Source organism: Salvelinus fontinalis, chromosome 5 (genome assembly GCF_029448725.1).
Source record: "Salvelinus fontinalis isolate EN_2023a chromosome 5, ASM2944872v1, whole genome shotgun sequence".
In the NCBI taxonomy this organism is placed as follows: Eukaryota; Metazoa; Chordata; class Actinopteri; order Salmoniformes; family Salmonidae; genus Salvelinus; species Salvelinus fontinalis.
Genome location: NC_074669.1, coordinates 24,477,816 through 24,498,232, shown reverse-complemented (window position 1 = coordinate 24,498,232; position 20,417 = coordinate 24,477,816). Strand labels below are relative to the sequence as shown.

Genomic DNA, 20,417 nt, shown 5'->3' with positions numbered 1-20,417 from the left:
GGACATGGATACCTTATCCTAAATACACTATAGCCTTCCTCTCTGCAACATGCAATAATAAACAAATGTTTTTCCAAATTTTACTTAGATTTCTTCAAAAATCAACAATTGACGCAAGGTACCAGCTGCTACTTAATGACAAGTCAATCAAATATCAACCAATATTGAATGTTGATTTGATATGTGTTTGTTTATTTTTTATTTCTTTTTACTGTACAACATGCAGGAAAATGTAGCTGCAGTTCTCTTTTCATATCCCTAGTCTTAAGTCCAGTAGGGTGGTTTTCGTTGATCAAAATGCAAATTCTTAGATGATAGTTTGGTGCCCTTTCCACAAACCCAATGAACCTGTTTACATGCTGGCACACCATTTTTATGGCATCATTTTATTGCTCTCTAAGAATAACAAAGAATTATGATGATATCTGTATAATCATTTACCAAGACATAAAATAATATTTGTTCCTTTACTTTCAAAAGTAATATGCTGTGTTATCAGTATCATAAAGATACAGTAGATTGGTCAAAGTGTGCGCATGAGTACGTGTGTGGATATGTATATATATATATGTGTGTGTGTGTGTGTGTGTGTGTGTGTGTGTGTGTGTGTGTGTGTGTGTGTGTGTGTGTGTGTGTGTGTGTGTGTGTGTGTGTGTGTGTGTGTGTGTGTGTGTGTGTGTGTGTGTGTGTGTGTGTTTTAGTTTTACTATCCTTGTGGGGACCAGAAGTCCTATATCTTTATATATATACAAATATAGGAAAACAAATGTTTGTGTTTGTAAGTGTAAGTGTGAGTGAATGAGTGAGTGAGTGAGTGAGTGAGTGAGCGAGCGAGCGAGAGAGAGATTTGATAAGCCATCTTTTATGCATCGTCTATGGCATAATATATTAAATTTGAACATAGAGAGGTATTGTAAGACTATAATGTTTTAGATGCTCCTTTCCTCAGTTGTGTTAGACTGTTATAACCATGTGATAATGACAGTTAAACCCTTCACTCCTGTGTGATTCAGGTTATTCAACTGTCACATACTGTCAGAGCCATAATACAAGTGTCACCATGATAGTAGTATCTATCTTATAGTCATGAACAAGCCAAGCCATATCACACATTAATCAGATGATAGGCCCATCTATGATATATTAAAGTGTATGGTCCTGTGGTTGAAAACATGATAAAGTAGGCCTATGTCGATCTTAGGAATAGATTAACGCACAACACATGATACTGTTGTTCTTTTCTATAATAGTTGTTAATGATTTGGCTTAACCCACAGAGACTTCTTACTGGGAACTGGGTAGCTTATACACTTTCCACAAGCTACCACCAGAGAGCAGCTTTCCTCCATTCAGAAGAGAAATAGAGAACATTACCCACAAATGTGCCAGCTGACCCACTCAAATGATTTAAAAAATAAAAATAAAAATACATTCTGGATAGGCTACACCTGTATAAGGTTTGAATTAAATTTGCAAAGCATTTGTGAAAACGTGTATAATTTCCGTTATTTGAATAGGCCGACCCTAGTCTATTCTCAATCAAAGTGCAAATATTCTAATAGACTGGCCTTTTTTTTAGAAAACATTTTGAAATCATCAAGGTTATTTGGTTAGGCCTAGTTAATTTGCTATTTTTCTTTTTGGCCTGTTCTGAGATTGACTGAGGCTACTCTCATCCAGCAAAAAAAGAAGTTTATGACAGTCATTAGCCTACTTTTTACCTAGTGAAAACAACATTTTAAAAACCCATGCCAGAGTAGTAATATTCCGTCATACACTGATCATTTGATGTTGCCTGGCCTACATTCACTGTGGATGCAAAGGTAAGGTCACTTACTGTCAGAGAGCCCTTTTTGCCACGGACTTTGAACAGTCAGGTTGAAGCGGGTTTTCCCGCCCCTGCGCTATATAAGCAGCATGCAGGACCTCTCCAGGTAGCCAGGTAGCTCAAGTGAATTCCCCTTTTCATAAGGACTGCTGCAAAAGCCTACTCCTCCACTTCAGGTGCGTATTACTACCCTTGATACTCCACATTAGAAACAAGACAAATTCAAGTAATATAGCAACAAAACAAAATCACAACAAACAAAGATATGTTAAGAATTGTTACCTATAGCTTTATGTGCTTATAGCCTCAATGCTTATTATTTTTGTTGACACTCAGCTTCACACACAGTTTGGTGCCAATGACTGGCCGAGCTTGTTCTCAAGGGTGCTATTTTGTGCAGTTTTTACCTGCTTTCTTTTTTTTGTCAAATGTTGCCCAGATAACGATGATAATAACTAGTATTGTTATTATTAGAATAATTGGTATTCATCGTATTAGTTAGCCTAGTAGAATGCCTATTTTGCCACTATTGTAGCCTATTGTTGTTTGAGATAACTCAATTTGATCCTTGGAAAATAAGAACTTAGAGAGGTTTACTGATTACACTTTTCTTACGGTTTTCTTGAGGATAGTAGGCCCCTAGCTGACAGTCATATTTGTATGTCTCTGTGGACTTTATCAATGTGGACGTGAAAAGCAACATCACGATGAGTTATTCCCATGGAATAATTTACCATAATTGAAAGGAGAAATTCTCATTTTTTTGTAACATCTTGTGACAGACACAAGATTGCTTGGCTATGCATTGGAGGATGAACAAATAAACATTTCAGGAACTCTTTAATAGAGGGTTCAATATAAAAGGACTGTGTTTTTGTTTCCTCTGAGAATAATAATAATAATTATATATAATAGATTAATTCAAGAAGAATTAATCTGTTTAGCCTTATTCCGATATACTTTGATGGTTTGCCACAGTACACGTTCTTCATGGTTTACCTCAAAGTAAAGTACATCATATTTGCCGTAGGGCAATGGCTCCTCGTCCAGGAGTCAGAGATACCTCTTCTCCCACTCTTGGTATGTACAGTTGGCTACTCCTTGCTATCTATGACATCCATACCTCATCACCAGGCAGCACCACACACAGAGGCAACATCCCCTCACAATTATCCTAATCTCACAGATGATGCAGATACGGCACCCAAAGACTCAGTCGTCCTGCCAGCATATTCTACAGAGGACAAGTATGAGGATGACCCCTGGAACCTCCCTGAACTGCAGGACAATGGACTCAAGTGGTCAGGTGAGATAGAATATGGTTGTTTCTCAAATGGCACCCTATTCCTAACAAAGTGCACTTCTTTACCCTTCACTGAGATAAACATGTAGGCGTTTTAAGTGAGAAGCTGTGTGACTACACCAACCAAAATCTGGTTCCTCATCCAGTCTCATCTCTCTCTTTGGAAACAGAGTTGGATACCAAAGGGAAGGTTATGCGGGTTCTGACTGCGATTGTCAAGTTCATTCTGCTGGTTGGATTTCTCTACATGTTCGTTTGCTCTCTAGACGTCCTGAGTTCTGCTTTCCAGCTAGTTGGAGGTAACATTAAACCCTGCTCTTTCTCTCTCTGTCAGAGTTGACAAAATGAATATTATGGTTTCATATCTTACTGAATTTTTGTTGATGCACAAAATCCAATCCAATCATATGATATAATATAGAGTCAAAATCAAATCAAAGTATAAAAGCGTATGTTTGTTGTCAACCAGGTCCTGATAAGGACCTACTGTATTTGTCACTTCTTAGGTTTTAACTCTACTAATTTGATGATACTCTAATATTCTCATGTTGATGACGTTACGCAATATTATTCACAATTACAATTGTCCTGTCATTCCATAAAAAAAATATCTAAATATGGGATGTTTATGGATATGGAAGCGTTTATGGAACGTTTTCATGCTGAATTTGGCCTTACCTTTACGCTGTGTCTGCATAGGTAAGGCAGCTGGGGATATCTTCCAGGACAATGCGGTGCTGTCCAACCCTGTGGCCGGCCTGGTGATTGGAGTGCTGGTCACAGTGTTAGTCCAGAGTTCTAGCACGTCCTCCTCTATTGTGGTCAGCATGGTGTCTTCTGGATGTGAGTATACACACACATACAAGTACACATGGGACACACACACACACACACACACATACAAGTACACATGGGACACACACACACACACACACACACACACACACACACACACACACACACACACACACACACACACACACACACACACACACACACACACACACACACACACACACACACACACACACACACACACACACACAAACTTACTCTGTATCTTTATCATAGTGCTGGAGGTCCAGTCTGCAGTGCCAGTCATTATGGGAGCCAACATTGGAACCTCAGTCACCAACACCATTGTGGCCATGATGCAGGCAGGGGACAGAAATGAGTTCCGCAGGTACATCTAACTGAGTAACTTTCTAAAGATTCATAACACTACACTGCTTGAAGTCAGGCATTATATTCACTGGTAGTTACTGATAATGTATTTAAATGACTGATTTAATTGGATTCTTATTGAGCAGGCGTTTATATATCTATTGCTGTACGATAAAGAATGTGACCTACACACCTCCTTCAACCTAAAATAAGTAAAGCAATTTTGTGTGGAAGTTCAACCCTTTTTTACGTCAGATACAGACACAAAGCACGTCAGTAGAACCAAGAGAAAGCACCATTTTCACAGCGGATTGGACACAGGCTGTTTAAATGGACAAAATGTTGATTTATACATTCACAAATTTTACACATTTTGACTATCACTAATGTCATGATATTTTGGGTAAAGTAATAAAGAAGGTCAATTCCCTATGATATCATTAAATTTGTACATGGACATGCCTACATTATTCAAAATATTGCCTTCTTGCTCGATTGATGAATACAGCCATAGCAAAACGTCTGTCAGTCAGCTCAAGACATTTCTAAACAGCCTCAAGTGATAGAAGTATACTTCACAATTTTGGACCATAAAAAAACATTGTAATTTGCTGGTTGGTAATGAGCAACTTTTCTGGGAAATAAAATATCAAGCTTGGTAAATTGTGAGCTGTGTAACCTAGTGTTATTTCCTCCAGGGCGTTTGCTGGGGCGACCGTGCACGACTTCTTCAACTGGCTGTCTGTGCTGGTCCTGCTGCCTCTAGAGGCAGCTACTGGTGTCCTGTACAAACTCACCAAGATCGTCATCGACTCCTTCAACATCCAGGGGGGAAACAACACCCCTGACCTGCTCAACGTCATCACCGACCCTCTCACCGATGCCATCATAGAGGTAGGATCAGCATTTTACCATCGCAATTCATGTGATTAATCCCTATATTAAATGTGAGGTGGATCACATTAGCTTGACTAATTCACCTTATAAAGCAAAATACGCAATATGAGAAGTGAAAGTTATTAAAATGTATTTATATAGCTAGCAAGATACAGTACCTATACAACCCTGAAACATGTCCGAAACATTTATGAAACATCTGCTTAATATTACATTTGAGTTGATGAAGAAGTTTAGTAGGTTCATTAACTAGTCTGAAACCTTTATTTTCCTCTAGCTGGACAAAAATGTAATCAGTGACATTGCCACCGGTGACCCAGCAGCCAGAAACAAGAGTTTGATCAAAATCTGGTGCAAAACAGAGAAAAGCACGGTAAGACGTTTAGATAAACGTGTTGGGGAAGGTACTCTGAAAATATAGTTTACCAAGCTGCCAATTACTTCACACTGGAAGAAGTTAAGCTACATTAAAGCTACCCTTAAGAAAAATATAGTTTGCTGAACTAAATGTACTTTGAAAACGACTTATTGACAAATTATTATATGTAAATCTATACAAATTGCAAGACAGATCACTTTGGGGTCATAATAACAGAATGTGTAATTTAGCCTATTGAACACAAAGATATGTTTCATGTGAGAATTAGAGAGGTCTGATGCAGAACGAGAAAGGAAATGATTGCGTACTTCACTTTATTTTCTTTTAGCAAAAAAAGTAGTGTGTAGTTCCAGTAGCTAGTTACACAGTTAGATGGCAATAAAGTAATTTACTACAGAAAACACTACCTAGATTTGAATATAGTTCTACTACCGCCAAGCTACTGCAAAATGTAATTAAATTACTTGTTAAACTACATGTAGTTCACTACTCCCCAACACTGCCTGTCACACCAGCAACACGGGAGGTTGGTGGCACCTTAATTGGGGAGGACGGACTTGTGGTAATGGCTGGAGTGGAATGGTATCAAATACATGTCATTCCATTAGCTCGGTTCAAATCAAATCAAGTTTATTTTATATAGCCCTTCGTACATCAGCTAATATCTCGAAGTGCTGTACAGAAACCCAGCCTAAAACCCCAAACAGCAAGCAATGCAGGTGTAGAAGCACGGTGGCTAGGAAAAACTCCCTAGAAAGTCCAAAACCTAGGAAGAAACCTAGAGAGGAACCAGGCTATGAGGGGTGGCCAGTCCTCTTCTGGCTGTGCCGGGTGGAGATTATAACAGAACATGGCCAAGATGTTCAAATGTTCATAAATGACCAGCATGGTCAAATAATAATCAGGAGTAAATGTCAGTTGGCTTTTCATAGCCGATCATTAAGAGTATCTCTACTGCTCCTGCGGTCTCTAGAGAGTTGAAAACAGCAGGTCTGGGACAGGTAGCACGTCCGGTGGACAGGTCAGGGTTCCATAGCCGCAGGCAGAACAGTTCCAGCCATTATTATGAGTCGTCCTCCCCTCAGCAGCCTCCAATGACCAGCAATTACTAATCAGATAGTCAAACAATGGGCTATTTTTATAAGTTTGTGATGATTGATGATTTACGAGTTTTCCGACAGTAAAAACAAGATAACTTGTAGTATACGTGAGAGTGCTATCTCTTAAGCTCTCTTCTCAGGGTTAATGTTTGATAGATCTTGTAGTTTGGCCAGAGTTATTCTACTTATAAGTTCCAGTGCCTTACTGATACTATATCATGTCATCATGAAGGTGGTACTTTCTTAATAAAATTCTGCTTCTTTACTAGTCATAATGTCATTAAGGTCATTGTTTCCATAGGTTTTAATTACTTAGTGATAGCCATAATTACTGTGCCTTTTATCTGTATTGGCTTGTGTTTTATCAGAGAGGAAGAGGCGAAGCGAGAGGGTTTACTCCGACCAAAATTTGTCCATGAAAATAAGGAATTTTTGTATGGAGATCAATGAGAGAGGGTTGAAAAAGTCCTTGCTAATTTGCTACGTGAGGCTTATTTGATCAAATACACATTTCGTAATGGTTAGGTTGTTACGAATGCACTGATATAAGTGGACACCTGCGGCATTTCAGCAACCTTGAAAGAAACGACTTTATATCGGAGTTGTGCCTGTTGTTCACATGCGTATCTGCCCTCTCATAGGCTAGAATGGGCTCACAAGATCACGCCTCCTCCTGCCTGCATTCCATCTTCGAGGAGATGCATTTTCATTGTTAGAGCGCTCACTGGACTATCTGGTCAATATAATAGATCATCGTTGTTTTTAATCTCTTCTGTTTTAGACTCTTGTGAATATAACAGTTCCCTCAGCTGCCAATTGCACGACCGGTGCCCTCTGTTGGGTGGAAGGCAACAAGACATTTACCCAGATAAATGTCACTGAAACAATCAATCTAGAGAGATGTAAGTACAGCACAATCACTGAACAGCCCATGACCCTACAAAGGTCTTTACAGAGCAATTTGAATTGCCAGATACGCTAAACCAAAATTCTGTGAAACCTGAATCCCACCCCCACTGCCAGAAAAGACCACATGATACAAGGACAATGACTTCCATTCAGTCTATAAAGTGACTCGGCACATATCCTCATCTCACCCCCTCTGCCTGCTCAAATACCCTCCCCCACCCTCTCCACCTGCTCAAAAGGCCCATTCATCCTGGCCAGCTGAAGCACCTGAGTGGCCCAAGGCCAAATGACGGGCCAGCGCTCCCAAGTCTGACACAGGCAATCAAAATTAATACCTGTACGCTTGGATCTGAAATCAGTCAATCAATACAAGGGAAAGGTTCACTGCTCTCATTATGACTTGGACCAAATCCTGTTGTAATGTAACCCCCTACATTGGGTCACCACATGTCAGAGCTAAGTGTAGAAGCTATGGGGGAAAAAAACATGTTGACTAATCAAATCAAATCCAACTTTATTTTTCACATGCGCCGAATACAACAACTGTAGACTTTACCATGAAATGCTTACTTACAAGCCCTTAACCAACAGTGCAGTTTAAGAAGAAGAACATATTTACCAAGTAGACTGAAATAAAAAGTAATAATAAAAAGTAACAATATAAGTATAAAGATAACGAGGTAGTGTACAAAAGGGAGGGGCGGGGGTGTCAATGTAAATTGTCCAGTGGTGATTTTATGAATTGTTCAGCAGTCTTATGGCTTGGGCGTAGAAGCTGTTGATGAGCCTTTTGGTCCTAGACATGGCGCTCAGGTACCACTTGCCGTGCGGTAGCAGAGAAAACAGTCTATAACTTGGGTGACTGGAGTCTCTGACAATTTTATGGGCTTTCCTCTGATACTGCCTATGATATAGGTTCTGGATGGCAGGAAGCTTGGCCCCGGTGATGTATTGGGCCATTCACACTACCTCCTGTAGATGCAGAGCAGTTGCCATACCAGGCGGTGATGCAACCGGTTAGGATGCTCTCAATGGTGCAGCTGTAGGACCTTTTGAGGATCTGGGGACCCATGCCAAATATTTTTAGTCTCCTGGGGGGGAAAAGGTTTTGTCGTGCCCTCTTCACGAATGTCTTGGTATGTTTGGACCATGATAGTTCGTTGGTGATGTGGAAACCAAAGAACTTGAAACTCTCGACCCGCTCCACTACAGCCCTGTCGATGTTATTGGGGGCCTGTTCGGCCCACCTTTACCTGTAGTCCACGATCAGCTCCTTAGTCTTGCTCACATTGAGGGAGAGGTTGTTGTCTTGGCACCACACTGCCAGGTCTCTGACCTCCTCCCTATAGGCTGTCTCATCGTCGTCGGTGATCAGGCCTACCGCTGTTGTGTCGTCAACAAACTTAATGATGGTGTTGGAGTTGTGTTTGGCCACGCAGTCGTGGGTGAACCGGTGAGTACAGGAAGGGACTAAGTACACACCCCTGATGGGCCCCAGTGTTAAGGATCAGCGTAGCAGATGTGTTGTTGCCTACTCTGGGGGCGGCCCATCAGGAAGTCCAGGATCCAGTTTTAGTGGGAGTTGTTTAGTCCCAGAGTCCTTAGCTTAGTGATGAACTTCGTGGGCACTATGGTGTTGAACGCTGAGCTGTAGTCAATGAACAGCATTCTCACGTAGGTGTTCCTTTAGTCCAGGTGAGAAAGGGCAGTGTGGAGTGCGATTACCATTCTTCCTATCTATTCCATAAAATCTGTGGAAGTCATGTCAGGACCGAAAACTGACCTTCTCACTAATCGTTTTACCTTCTCTCTAAAATCACTACATTTTTAAAAACATTTTTTTGTCATTTAGCAGACGCTCTTATCCAGAGCGACTTACAGTAGAGTGCATACATTTTATTACATTTTCACATACTGAGACAAGGATATCCCTACCGGCCAAACCCGGACGACGCTATGCCAATTGTGCGTCGCCCCACGGACCTCCCGGTTGCGGCCGGCTGCGACAGAGCCTGGGCGCGAACCCAGCCCAGCCTGGGCGCGAACCCAGAGACTCTGGTGGCGCAGCTAGCACTGCGATGCAGTGCCCTAGACCACTGCGCCACTCGGGAGGCCTACATTTATTACCTTCTTTCTAATCTCACTAAAGTTTAATTACCTTCTCTCTAATCTATTATTGTTATTGCCCCTTTGTCCCATTTAAATCTTCAATAATATTTGGCATCTTCCCATGCAGGCAACCATATCTTTGTTTATGCTAACCTGCCTGACCTGGCTGTGGGCCTCATTCTGCTGGCCCTATCCCTGCTCATCCTCTGTACCTGCCTCATCCTCATTGTCAAGCTGCTCAACTCCATGCTTAAGGGACAGGTGGCTGTGGTCATCAAGAAGGTGCTCAACACAGGTGAGCAGACATTTGGCTATCTTTTCAATCTATTCAGAATGCTGGTAGAACATACATCCTGTTTGATAGTCAGCAGTGGTACATCTTGATGTTTGATGAGCAACACTGGTAAAGCCACGCTGCAGCTTGAAGGTCACCTCAGGTGCTCTGGACCAAGATCAAGTACAACTGTGCTGTGATCCATACAGTCACTTTGATGTTGATGTTGAAAGTAATCCTAACGTTCACTGTGGTCGCCAAGCAAATGCTTAACCTGCTGTGTCTTGTCTGTTCAGACTTCCCTTTCCCCTTTGGCTGGGTCACTGGTTACATTGCCATCATGGTCGGAGCAGGAATGACCTTCATTGTCCAGAGCAGCTCTGTCTTCACCTCTGCAATCACGCCCCTTGTTGGTGAGTAGTTTTTTAGCTTCTATCTATCCACTTACCTTTAGCTGTCTCCAATTGTATCCAAACCTACTGACTAATGTAGAGAGCATATACTCAAGTATTATTTCAGTATCATGTGATTGTTCTCTCAATTACCCAACAGGTATTGGTGTTATTAGCCTTGAGAGAGCTTATCCCCTGACATTGGGCTCAAATATTGGCACAACCACCACTGCTATTCTTGCTGCTATGGCTGCTCCTGGAGAAACACTAGCCAACTCACTGCAGGTTTGTTGTAGTAATCATTTATTTTCATGGCAGTTTCATATTGCTCTCTGTCCACTCTCCCCATATGCATCAGTGCAATTGAAGTCTTACTCACCCTGTTTGCATCTCTTCCTCTCCAGATTGCACTGTGCCATTTCTTCTTCAACATAGCGGGGATTCTGCTGTGGTACCCCATCCCCTTCACTCGGATCCCCATCCGCTTGGCCAGAGCCCTGGGGAACCGCACAGCCAAGTACCGTTGGTTCGCAGCGATCTACCTCCTGCTCTGCTTCTTCCTCATGCCCCTGACCATCCTGGGGCTCTCCCTGGCCGGCTGGCAGGCCCTGGTTGGGGTGGCCGTACCCATCGTTGTCCTAGCCATCTTCATCATCGTTGTTAACCTGATGCAGGCACGTTGTCCTCAGTACCTGCCCAGCGCGCTACGTGACTGGGACTTCCTGCCCCGCCCCCTGCACTCCATGGCCCCCTGGGACCGTGTGGTGATGTCAGGCATGGCCTTCTGCGGCGCTCGCTGCTGCTGCTGCTGCAAGCGCTGCCAGAGTACTGAGGATGAAGAGAAGGGTTTGCAGGAGAGGAAGAAGAGTCTGGAGATATATGATAACCCAGTCCTAACCAGAGACGATGAGCCGCAAGAGACCTCCAAGGAAACTATGAAAGCTACACAGCTCTAACGCAGTTACCATATCTATCTGTAAGACATATATAACCTATTTGTAACATGTTTGTAATTCTCCAAGTTTGCTTTGGCTTTATGGAGTTAACCAGTCTCTGTTTCGGTGATATTGTATCATGTGGTGTAAGCCTGAACAGGGCAACTGCACATCTTGTAGGATAATATCACCAAAAAGTGAGTGTCCACTGTATATACACTGAGTATACTAAACAATAGGAACACCTTCCTAATATTGAGTTGCACCCCCCTGCTCTTTATGACATAGACTGACCATGTGAATCCAGGTGAAAGTTATGATCCCTTATTGATGTGACTTGTTAAATCCACTACAATCAGTGTAGATGAAGGGGAGGAGACCGGTTAAAGAAGGATTTTGAAGCCTTGAGACAATTGAGACAGATTGTGTATGTGTGTCATTCAGAGGGTGAATAGGCAAGACAAAATATTCAAATGCCTTTGAACGGGGTATGCTAGTAGGTGCCAGGCACACTGGTTTGTGTCAAGAACTGCAACGCTGCTGTGTGTGTCACACTCAACAGTTTGCCGTGGGTATCAAGAATGGTCCACCACCCAAAGGACACCCAGCAAACTTGGCACAACTGTGGGAAGCGTTGGAGTCAACATGGGCCAGCATCCCTATGGAACGCTTTCAACAACTTGTAGAGTCCATGCCCTGACAAATTGAGGTTGTTCCGAGGGCAAAAGGGGTAGGGGGGATGCAACTCAATACCTGGTCATTACGTTTAGCAGATGCTCTTATCCATAGCAACTTACAAGAGCAATTACGGTTAGGTACCTTACTCAAGTGCACATCAAGTGCACAACAGATTTTTCTATTGTTGGCTCGGGGATTCAAACCAGAGAACTTTTGGTGTCTGGCCCAACGCTCTTAATCACTAGGCTACCTGTCGCCCTGTGATTGATAATGCATAAATGTAAGCTAAAGGATACAGTAAATTGGTCACCCCTGGAGGGTTGTGCTCTAATGCTGTAGCTAGTTTATGGGAGGTTGTATAAATATATACAGTACCAGTCAAATGTTTGGACACACCTACTCAATCAAAGTTGTTTTTTTTTACTATTTTCCACATTGTAGAATGATAATGAAGACATCAAAACTATGAAATAACACTTATAGAATTACGTAGTAACCAAAAAAGTGTTAAAAACAAATCAAAATATAGTTTATATTTGAGATTTTTCTAAGTAGCCACCCTTTACCTTGACGACAGCTTTCCATACTTCTCTCAACCAGCTTCATGAGGTAGTCACCTGGAATAAATTTCAATTAGCAGGTGTGCCTTGTTAAAAGTTATTTTGGGGAATTTATTTCCTTCTTAATGTGTTTGAGCCAATCGGTTGTGTTGTGACAAGGTGGGGTGGTGTACAGAAGATGGCACTAATACTTTAAGACATGATTACTTTGAGACATGAAGGTCAATCAATAAGGAACATTTCAAGAACTTTTAACATTTCTTCAAGTGCGGTTGCACAAACCATCAAGCACTGTGATGAAACTGGCTCTCGTGAGGACCGCCACAGGAAAGAAAGACCCAGAGTTACCTCTGCAGCAGAGGATAAGTTCATTAGAGTTACCAGCCTCGGAAATTGCAGCCCAAATAAATGCTTCATGGAGTTCAAGCAACAGACACATATCAACATCAATTGTTCAGAGGAGACTGCATGAATCAGGCCTTCATGGTCGAATTGCTGCAAAGAAACTACTACTAAAGGACACCAATAAGAAGAAGAGACTTGCTTGGGTCAAAAAACACAAGCAATGGACTTAGACCAGTATACATCTGTCCTTTGGTCTGATGAGTCCAAATGTTAGATTGTTGGTTCTTTGTGAGATGCAGAGTAAGTGAACGGATGATCTCCGCATGTGAGGTTCCCACCGTGAAGCATGAGGGAAGAGGTGTGATGGTGTGGGGGTGCTTTGCTGGTGACACTGTCAGTGATTTATTTAGAATTCAAGGCACACTTAACCAGCATGGCTACCACAGCATTCGGCAGCAATACGCCATCCCATTTAGTTTGCGCTTAATGGGACTATCATTTGTTTTTCAACAGGACAATGACACAACACACCTCCATGCTGTGTAAGGGCTATTTGACCAAGAAGGAGAGTTACAGAGTGCTGCATCAGATGACCTGGCCTCCACAATCACCTGACGTCAGCCCAATTGAGATGATTTGGGATGAGTTGGACCACAAAGTGAAAGAAAAGCAGCCAACAAGTGCTCAGCATATGTGGGAACTCCTTCAAGACCGTTGGAAAAGTATTCCAGGTGAAGCTGGTTGAGAGAATGCCAAGAGTGTGCAAAGCTGTCATCAAGGCAAAGGGTGGCTACTTTGAAGAAGGTTACTTTTAAGACTTTTTTAGTTACTACATGACTTTTTTAGTTACTATATGTGTTATTTCATAGTTTTGATGTCTTCATTATTATTCTACAATGTAGAAAATAGTCATAATAAAGAAAAACCACTGAAGGATTAGGTGTGTCCAAACTTTTGACTGGTACTGTACTACTGATAGTAATATGTGAAATGTATCTGATGTGCTTTTGGACAGTAGCCACCTGGGCAGGACTTTGCCCTGCATCCTTTGACCCATAGATATTTCACCTGGGAGACCAGTCCTGACTATGGTGCTCAAGCCAAGGTGCACTTCATGAGTAACTCATGGTGATAGTACTTTATAGTTAACTACTAAATCAATTGGTACAAATGGCAGCAGATCAGAAAACCAAATACAAGGTTATCATTGTTATGTTTTCTCAAATAGGCCATTTGCACGTTACCAATTCAATCTATAATTTCAGACTGTATGTGTTTATCGCTAAAACCAGGTCAGGTGGGGTTTTGCCTTCTAGTTTGGGGTAGATATTAATCCATAATAATCCATACTGGTCTCATAGACCAAAGAATGTATACATACCATACGAAACATAACATATCATACTAAATGGAGTGTCTCGGATTTACTTACAGAATGATATAAAATGCTCTGAGAGCACATTGCAGAATTGGAAAATTGTTATAATGGGTAGCTGATACTGTATCTAATGAGTTGATAACAGAGACTTTGGGCTTTATTCGATCACTTAAGCGTTACAAATTGTGTGATAGAAATGTAAAGGTCATTTCCCATTGAGGATATATGCAGCGTTTACCGTGAATGCAGTCTCCGCGAATGCGGGAACATTGCCTTTAAATTTCAATCACGCTGTACACTGATAGGGACTGAATAGAGCTCTTTGACACTTTTATTTCTGAGAGTTCTGGCACTGGTGATAACATTGGATAAAGAGTTAAATACTCAGCTGTTTTAATAATAGCAATAATCTTGAAATAATTTTGCAATCACATTTAATTTAACAATTTTTTTATGAAAGGACAGTTTACAGACTATGGTTTAATGAATAGCTTAGACCACGCATTAACTCAATCTCTGGTTACAATTGTTTGCCCGTGGGAATATTAATATTAATATTATTACAAAGTGTAGGGTTGAGAGCAATTCAAAATGTCACATTTATTACTCTGGTCACAGTGCTTGTTGGCAATGAAGTACCAAGAATTCAACGTCATATCAATCTTCATTTTGGGGGGAGGGGAGAAATACTAGAAATTATACCGCTGTTTAGTTCCTATAAATTACCCAACATAGTACCAGCTCTAACATCACCATAACACGATGTCCTTATCTGAAAATCAGAGAGCAACAGTGAGGTACTGTATCTACATGTTCATCACAGTATGGTGGGGCATTAGTTTGTTTCACAGAACACAATCATATCTGCCTCATTGACACACATACACTACATGACCAAAGGTATGTGGACACCTGCTATTTGATCATCTCATTCCAAAATCATGGGCATTAATATGGAGTTTGTCACCCCTTTGCTGCTATAACAGCCTCCACTTTTCTGGGAAGGCTTTCCACTAGATGTTGGAACATTGTTGCGTGGACTTGCTTCCATTCAGCCACAAGAACATTAGTGAAGTTGATCACTGATGTTGGGTGATTAGACCTGGCTCGCAGTCGGTGTTCCAATTCAATTTATCCCAAAGGTGTTCAATAGGGTTGAGGTCAGGGATCTGCGCAGACCAGTCAAGTTCTTACACACAGATCTCGACAAACCATTTCTGTATGGACCTTGCTTATGCACAGGGGCATAGTCATGCTGAAACAGGAAAGGGCCTTCCCCAAACTGTTGCCACAAAGTTGGAAGCACAGAATCGTCTAGTATGCCATTGTATGCTGTAGCTCTAAGATTTCCCATCATTGGAACAAAGGGGCCTAGCGCGAACCATGGAAAAAAGTTGCAGACCAACATTCCTCCTCCACCAAACTTTACAGTTGACATTATGCATTGTGGCAGGTAGCGTTCTCCTGGCATCTGCAAACTCAGATACGTGCGCCGGACTGCCAGATGGTGAAGCGTGATTCATCACTCCAGAGAACACGTTTCCACTGCTCCAGAGTCCAATGGAGGCGAGCTTTACACAACTCCAGCCAAAGCTTGGCATTGCTATACTTAGCCTTGTGTGTGGCTGCTTAGCCATGGAAACCCATTTCATGAAGCTCCAGACGAATAGTTATTGTGCTGATGTTGCTTCCAGAGGCAATTTGCATCCGAGGACAGACAATTTTTACGCACTACGCTCTACAGCACTCGGCGGTTCCGTTCTGTGAGCTAGTGTGACCTACCATCTTCTCGGCTAAGCCTCCTAGACGTTTCCACTTCACAATAACAGCACTTACAGTTGACCGAGGTAGCTCTAGCAGGGAAGAAATTTGACAAACTGACTTGTTGGAAGGGTGGCATCCTATGATGATGCCACATTGAAAGTCACAGAGCTCTTCAGTAACGCCATTCTACTGCCAATGTTTGTCTCTGGATATTGCATAGCTGTGTGCTCGATTTTCTACACCTATCAGCAACCGGTGTGGCTGAAATAGCCAAATCCACTAATTTGAAGGGGTGTCCACATACTTTTGTATATATATTGTACACGGAGAACAGACATTGAACTGTGAAAAACTTACAGTAAACCTTGGGCATGGCTTTAGGAGTGCTACACATACTCATACTGTTGCTGACCCATCATATTTACTCTGGATAATGTTATGGATATGATTGATACTAACCCTTACTAATAAATCAAGCAAGATTCTGGACCGCTGCTCAGACAAAATCTCTAGTAAGTTAACAGTGCTGTAAAGTAACTAAGCAAAAATACTTTGAAGTACTACTTATGTAGATTTTTGGGGTATCTGCACTTTACTTGACTATTTATATTTTTGACAACTTTTACTCCACTACATTCCTAAAGAGAATATGTACTTTTTTACTCCCATACATTTTCCCTGACAGCCAAAATAACTCGTTACATTTTGAATGCTCAGGCAGGACAGCAATGTGGTCCAATTCACGCACCTATTAATATAACACATTGTCATCTCTACTGTCTCTGATCTGGTGGACTCACTAAACAGAAATACTGCATTTGTAAATTAAGTCTTGAGTGTTAGAGTGTGCCTCTGGTTGTCCATAAAATAATAATCTTTTAAAAATTGTGCCTTCTGGTTTGATTGATGAATTTACTTTTTACTTTTACTCAAGTATGACAATTGAGTACAGTTTCCACCACCGTAAGTTAACCAGCATAAGCCTGTCCATATGATCGGCCTTGGACAGACAGACGTTTAGGAGGGGCCCCCAAAGGAGAGTTCTGTTCTAGTAGTAGCTCTCCTTTGGGGGACTCCCGAGTGGCACAGCTGTCTAAGACACTACATCACAGTGCTAGAGGCGTCACTACAGACGCGGATTCGATCCTGAGCTGTATAACAACTGGCCGTAATTGGCCCAGCGTCGTCCAGGTTAGGGGAGGATTTGGCTGGGGGTGCTTTATTTGTCTCAGTGCACTCTAGCGACTCCTTATGGCAGGCCAGGCACCTGCAGGCTGACCTCAGGCGTCAGGTGAACTGTGTTTCCTCCGACACATTGGTGCAGCTGCCTTCTGGGTTAAGCAGGCGGGTATTAAGAAGCAAGGCACTCACAACCAAGGAGAAAATCCACGATTCCAACATGGATTGTCTACTCAGGAAAAACAGGGTGATGAAAGAGTCGCTACTAGACATACAAAGTCGTAGCATGTATGAAAATCGAAAAAGTGTCTGGGATTCCTGAGGACGCATCCAATAATCCAGAGGGCGCGATCAGAGAATTCATGCAATCCACCTTGAAATGTCCTATAGAGACTGTAAACAGGGTGGCTTTCCATAGAGTACACAGACTTGGAGCTCAGAGCGACAAGACCAAGGGTCCCCCGACCGATTATCGCAAACTTTTAACACTACCTGTCACGTTCCTGACCTATTGTTCCTTTTTTCTTTTATTTATTTAGTTGGTCAGGGCGTGAGTTGGGGTGGGTTGTCTTTGTGTGTTTTGTCTAGTTTAGGGTGTGTGTGTATTGTTTAAGGGGTTTTTAGTATGTATGGGGTTGTGTTCAGTGTAGGTGTTTAGGAAAGTCTATGGTTGCCTGATTTGGTTCTCAATCAGAGACAGCTGTTTATTGTTGTCTCTGATTGGGAGCCATATTTAAGGCAGCCATAGGCTTTAGGTGTTTGTGGGTAATTGTCTGTGTCTATGTTGCATGTTTGCACTTAGTCGTTTATAGCTTCACGTTCGTCATTTTGTTGTTTTGTTTTTGTTTTTCTTCTTCTAAATAAAGAGAAGATGTATTTTCCACACGCTGCGCCTTGGTCCTCTCTCTCACCCAAAGACGATCGTGACACTACCAACAAAAGGAGCTGATCAAAAGCAGGGGAAGGGAGCAAATTCGGACTCAATTACACATTTCCAAGGGAGATAAACGAACGTCGTAAGAGACTGTATCTGGTACAAAGGCAACAAAGGGAGAAGGGTAAGCGTGCCTTTCTCATTGTGGACAAACTCTATATAGATGGACAGCTATTCTGAGACAGCTCCATAACACCATGGCTGTACTAAATTCTACAGGGACTTCAGGTTACGAAAAAAAGAAAGTATGGGAACTGTAAAAATATCTGAACACTATGAAGTGGATATGAACACACACGTACTCAATTATATGCTCGCTTACACATACTGACGTATACACACACACACCTAATCTCGCTCTCTTCTCTCACTCTCTCTTTCTCTCTTTTCTTTTCTCTTCTCTCCCTCTCTCTCTATTGTCGAGAACTGTTTTATAATTTAATATGTTTATTTTTTGTCTATCTTTTTTATATATTTGTCTACAAGTTGATATCTGTTTACAACAAGCAAGGGAAAGATATCAGAATTGGAGGATTTGCTGAATAATAACATATTGTACGGAACACATTTGTACTGTAGCGAAGCCGTCTCTAGAGTACTGCAAGGTCTCTTTCATGATCATGTGAAACGTCAATTGCTATGGAAATCCTGGGATGTGTTTTTCAATGATGTTAGGTAATTATGATGCAACTATGATGGTGATACGACATGGATTACAATTATCATCATGAAAATTAAGGCTATACGCACTACATGTTACACACATAGACACTCAACCATGCAAATTGGCAGTTATTATTTATTTCGACATCACACATTATAGTCTTACATTACCTTACTTACATTATAGTCTTATACAGACATCGTACACACTCTCACTAAATCACATCCAATATCATACACATCAACCTACTCAGATTTACTACACACATAATATCTTGTCTCAATTGTCTAACATCTGTGGCAGTGGCTCACAAGCAAACAGGCAAGGGAATAAAACAAATATAGCTAGAACCTATTTCTTGAATTCTGAATATCAGACATTTGAAAGCTCTAATTTTGACCGTCATAATACCTCTGATGGCAATAACTTTACAAGCACTAATTTGGTCAATTTAGACTGAGAATAGTATCTAGTTATGGTAAGGGGTGAAATAAGTATAGCCAGTTATAATTGTAACGATTTAGCAGATTATAAAAAAGAAGATCAGTCTTTACATAGCTAAAAGAAAAGTAATATAACATATACTGTTTACAGGAAACTCACTACATCCTTAGATGAAGTTACGTGGAAAAAGGAATGGGGGGGTGAAATAATTTTCTGTCATGGACAAAGGAACTCAAAGGGTGTGATGATATTAATTAACCAACATGTTGATCTGAATGTGCAAATAATCAGGATTGATTCGCAAGGAGGGTGGATCCTTTTGAATATGAAAGTGGACGAAAAAGAGATTTGGTTCATTAATCTATATGGTCCAAATCAGGATGATACATACAAATTCGAAAACATTTATACCAATTGATTGAACTTACAGGCAACAAATGATCAAATCATTATGGTAGGAGACTATAACACAGCGTTAAGTACCTCAATGGACCGTAAAGGTAATCCCTCTACAAACTATCATCACCGTGCCCTTAAACAAATCACAAATATTATGTACACATTAGAAATAGTGGATATTTGGGGACTAAAAAACCTCGACCTAGTGAGATATACATGGATGAGACTTAATTAAGCTAGTCGTCTTGACTACTTTCTTGTCTCTTTCTCACTTGCATCAAAGGTTAAAATAGTTTTAATAGGAGACAGAATGCGATTGGATCATCATCTAATTGACATTCACATAACTCTTATAGATTTTCCACATGGACACATATTTCCACATATTGGAAATTTTATCAAAGTTTACTGGAGGACAACTTATTTTTAACTAAGACAAAATCATTTATAACTGCATTTTTCCAGTATAATATAGGTTCAGCAAATCCCCTCATTGTTTGGGATACCTTTAAATGTACCTTCAGGGGTCATTCAATTCAATATTCATCAATAATAAAAAAGCAGTTTCTGGCTAAGGAGACAAGACTAACAATGGAAATCCATGAACTAATAGTACAGGTAGATATCAATAAAAACGATACTACAGAGATACAAAATAAGTTAGAGGAAAAACAAAAAGAACTTGAGGAACTTATTCAAGAACAATCTAATGTAATCTATTACAAAAATAAAGCAAACTGGATGGAATATGGAGAAAAATGCACAATATGATTCATGAATTT

The 20,417-nt window shown here is 41.1% G+C and overlaps 1 protein-coding gene across 1 annotated transcript; it reads left to right on the top strand.

Moving 5' to 3' along the window:
* The first annotated feature begins 1,937 nt into the window (after positions 1-1,937).
* On the top strand, positions 1,938-16,897 carry LOC129855364 (sodium-dependent phosphate transport protein 2B-like). Its single transcript, XM_055922935.1, has 13 exons — positions 1,938-2,004; positions 2,859-2,908; positions 3,015-3,134; positions 3,302-3,430; positions 3,831-3,974; positions 4,203-4,314; positions 4,994-5,189; positions 5,470-5,565; positions 7,453-7,573; positions 9,817-9,984; positions 10,260-10,376; positions 10,516-10,640; positions 10,760-16,897. Exons 2-13 carry the CDS (start codon positions 2,863-2,865, stop codon positions 11,309-11,311), a joined length of 1,926 nt encoding a protein of 641 aa, XP_055778910.1. The 5' UTR covers positions 1,938-2,004; positions 2,859-2,862; the 3' UTR covers positions 11,312-16,897.
* Positions 16,898-20,417: the final 3,520 nt, after the last annotated feature.

Excerpts from the sequence above, each read along its gene's own strand:
- LOC129855364 (XM_055922935.1), top strand. The coding sequence starts at position 2,863 with ATGGCTCCTCGTCCAGGAGTCAGAGATACCTCTTCTCCCACTCTTG. Across the intron at positions 3,135-3,301 it reads CAATGGACTCAAGTGGTCAG|AGTTGGATACCAAAGGGAAG; the intron begins GTGAGATAGAAT and ends CTTTGGAAACAG. Across the intron at positions 5,190-5,469 it reads TCACCGATGCCATCATAGAG|CTGGACAAAAATGTAATCAG; the intron begins GTAGGATCAGCA and ends ATTTTCCTCTAG.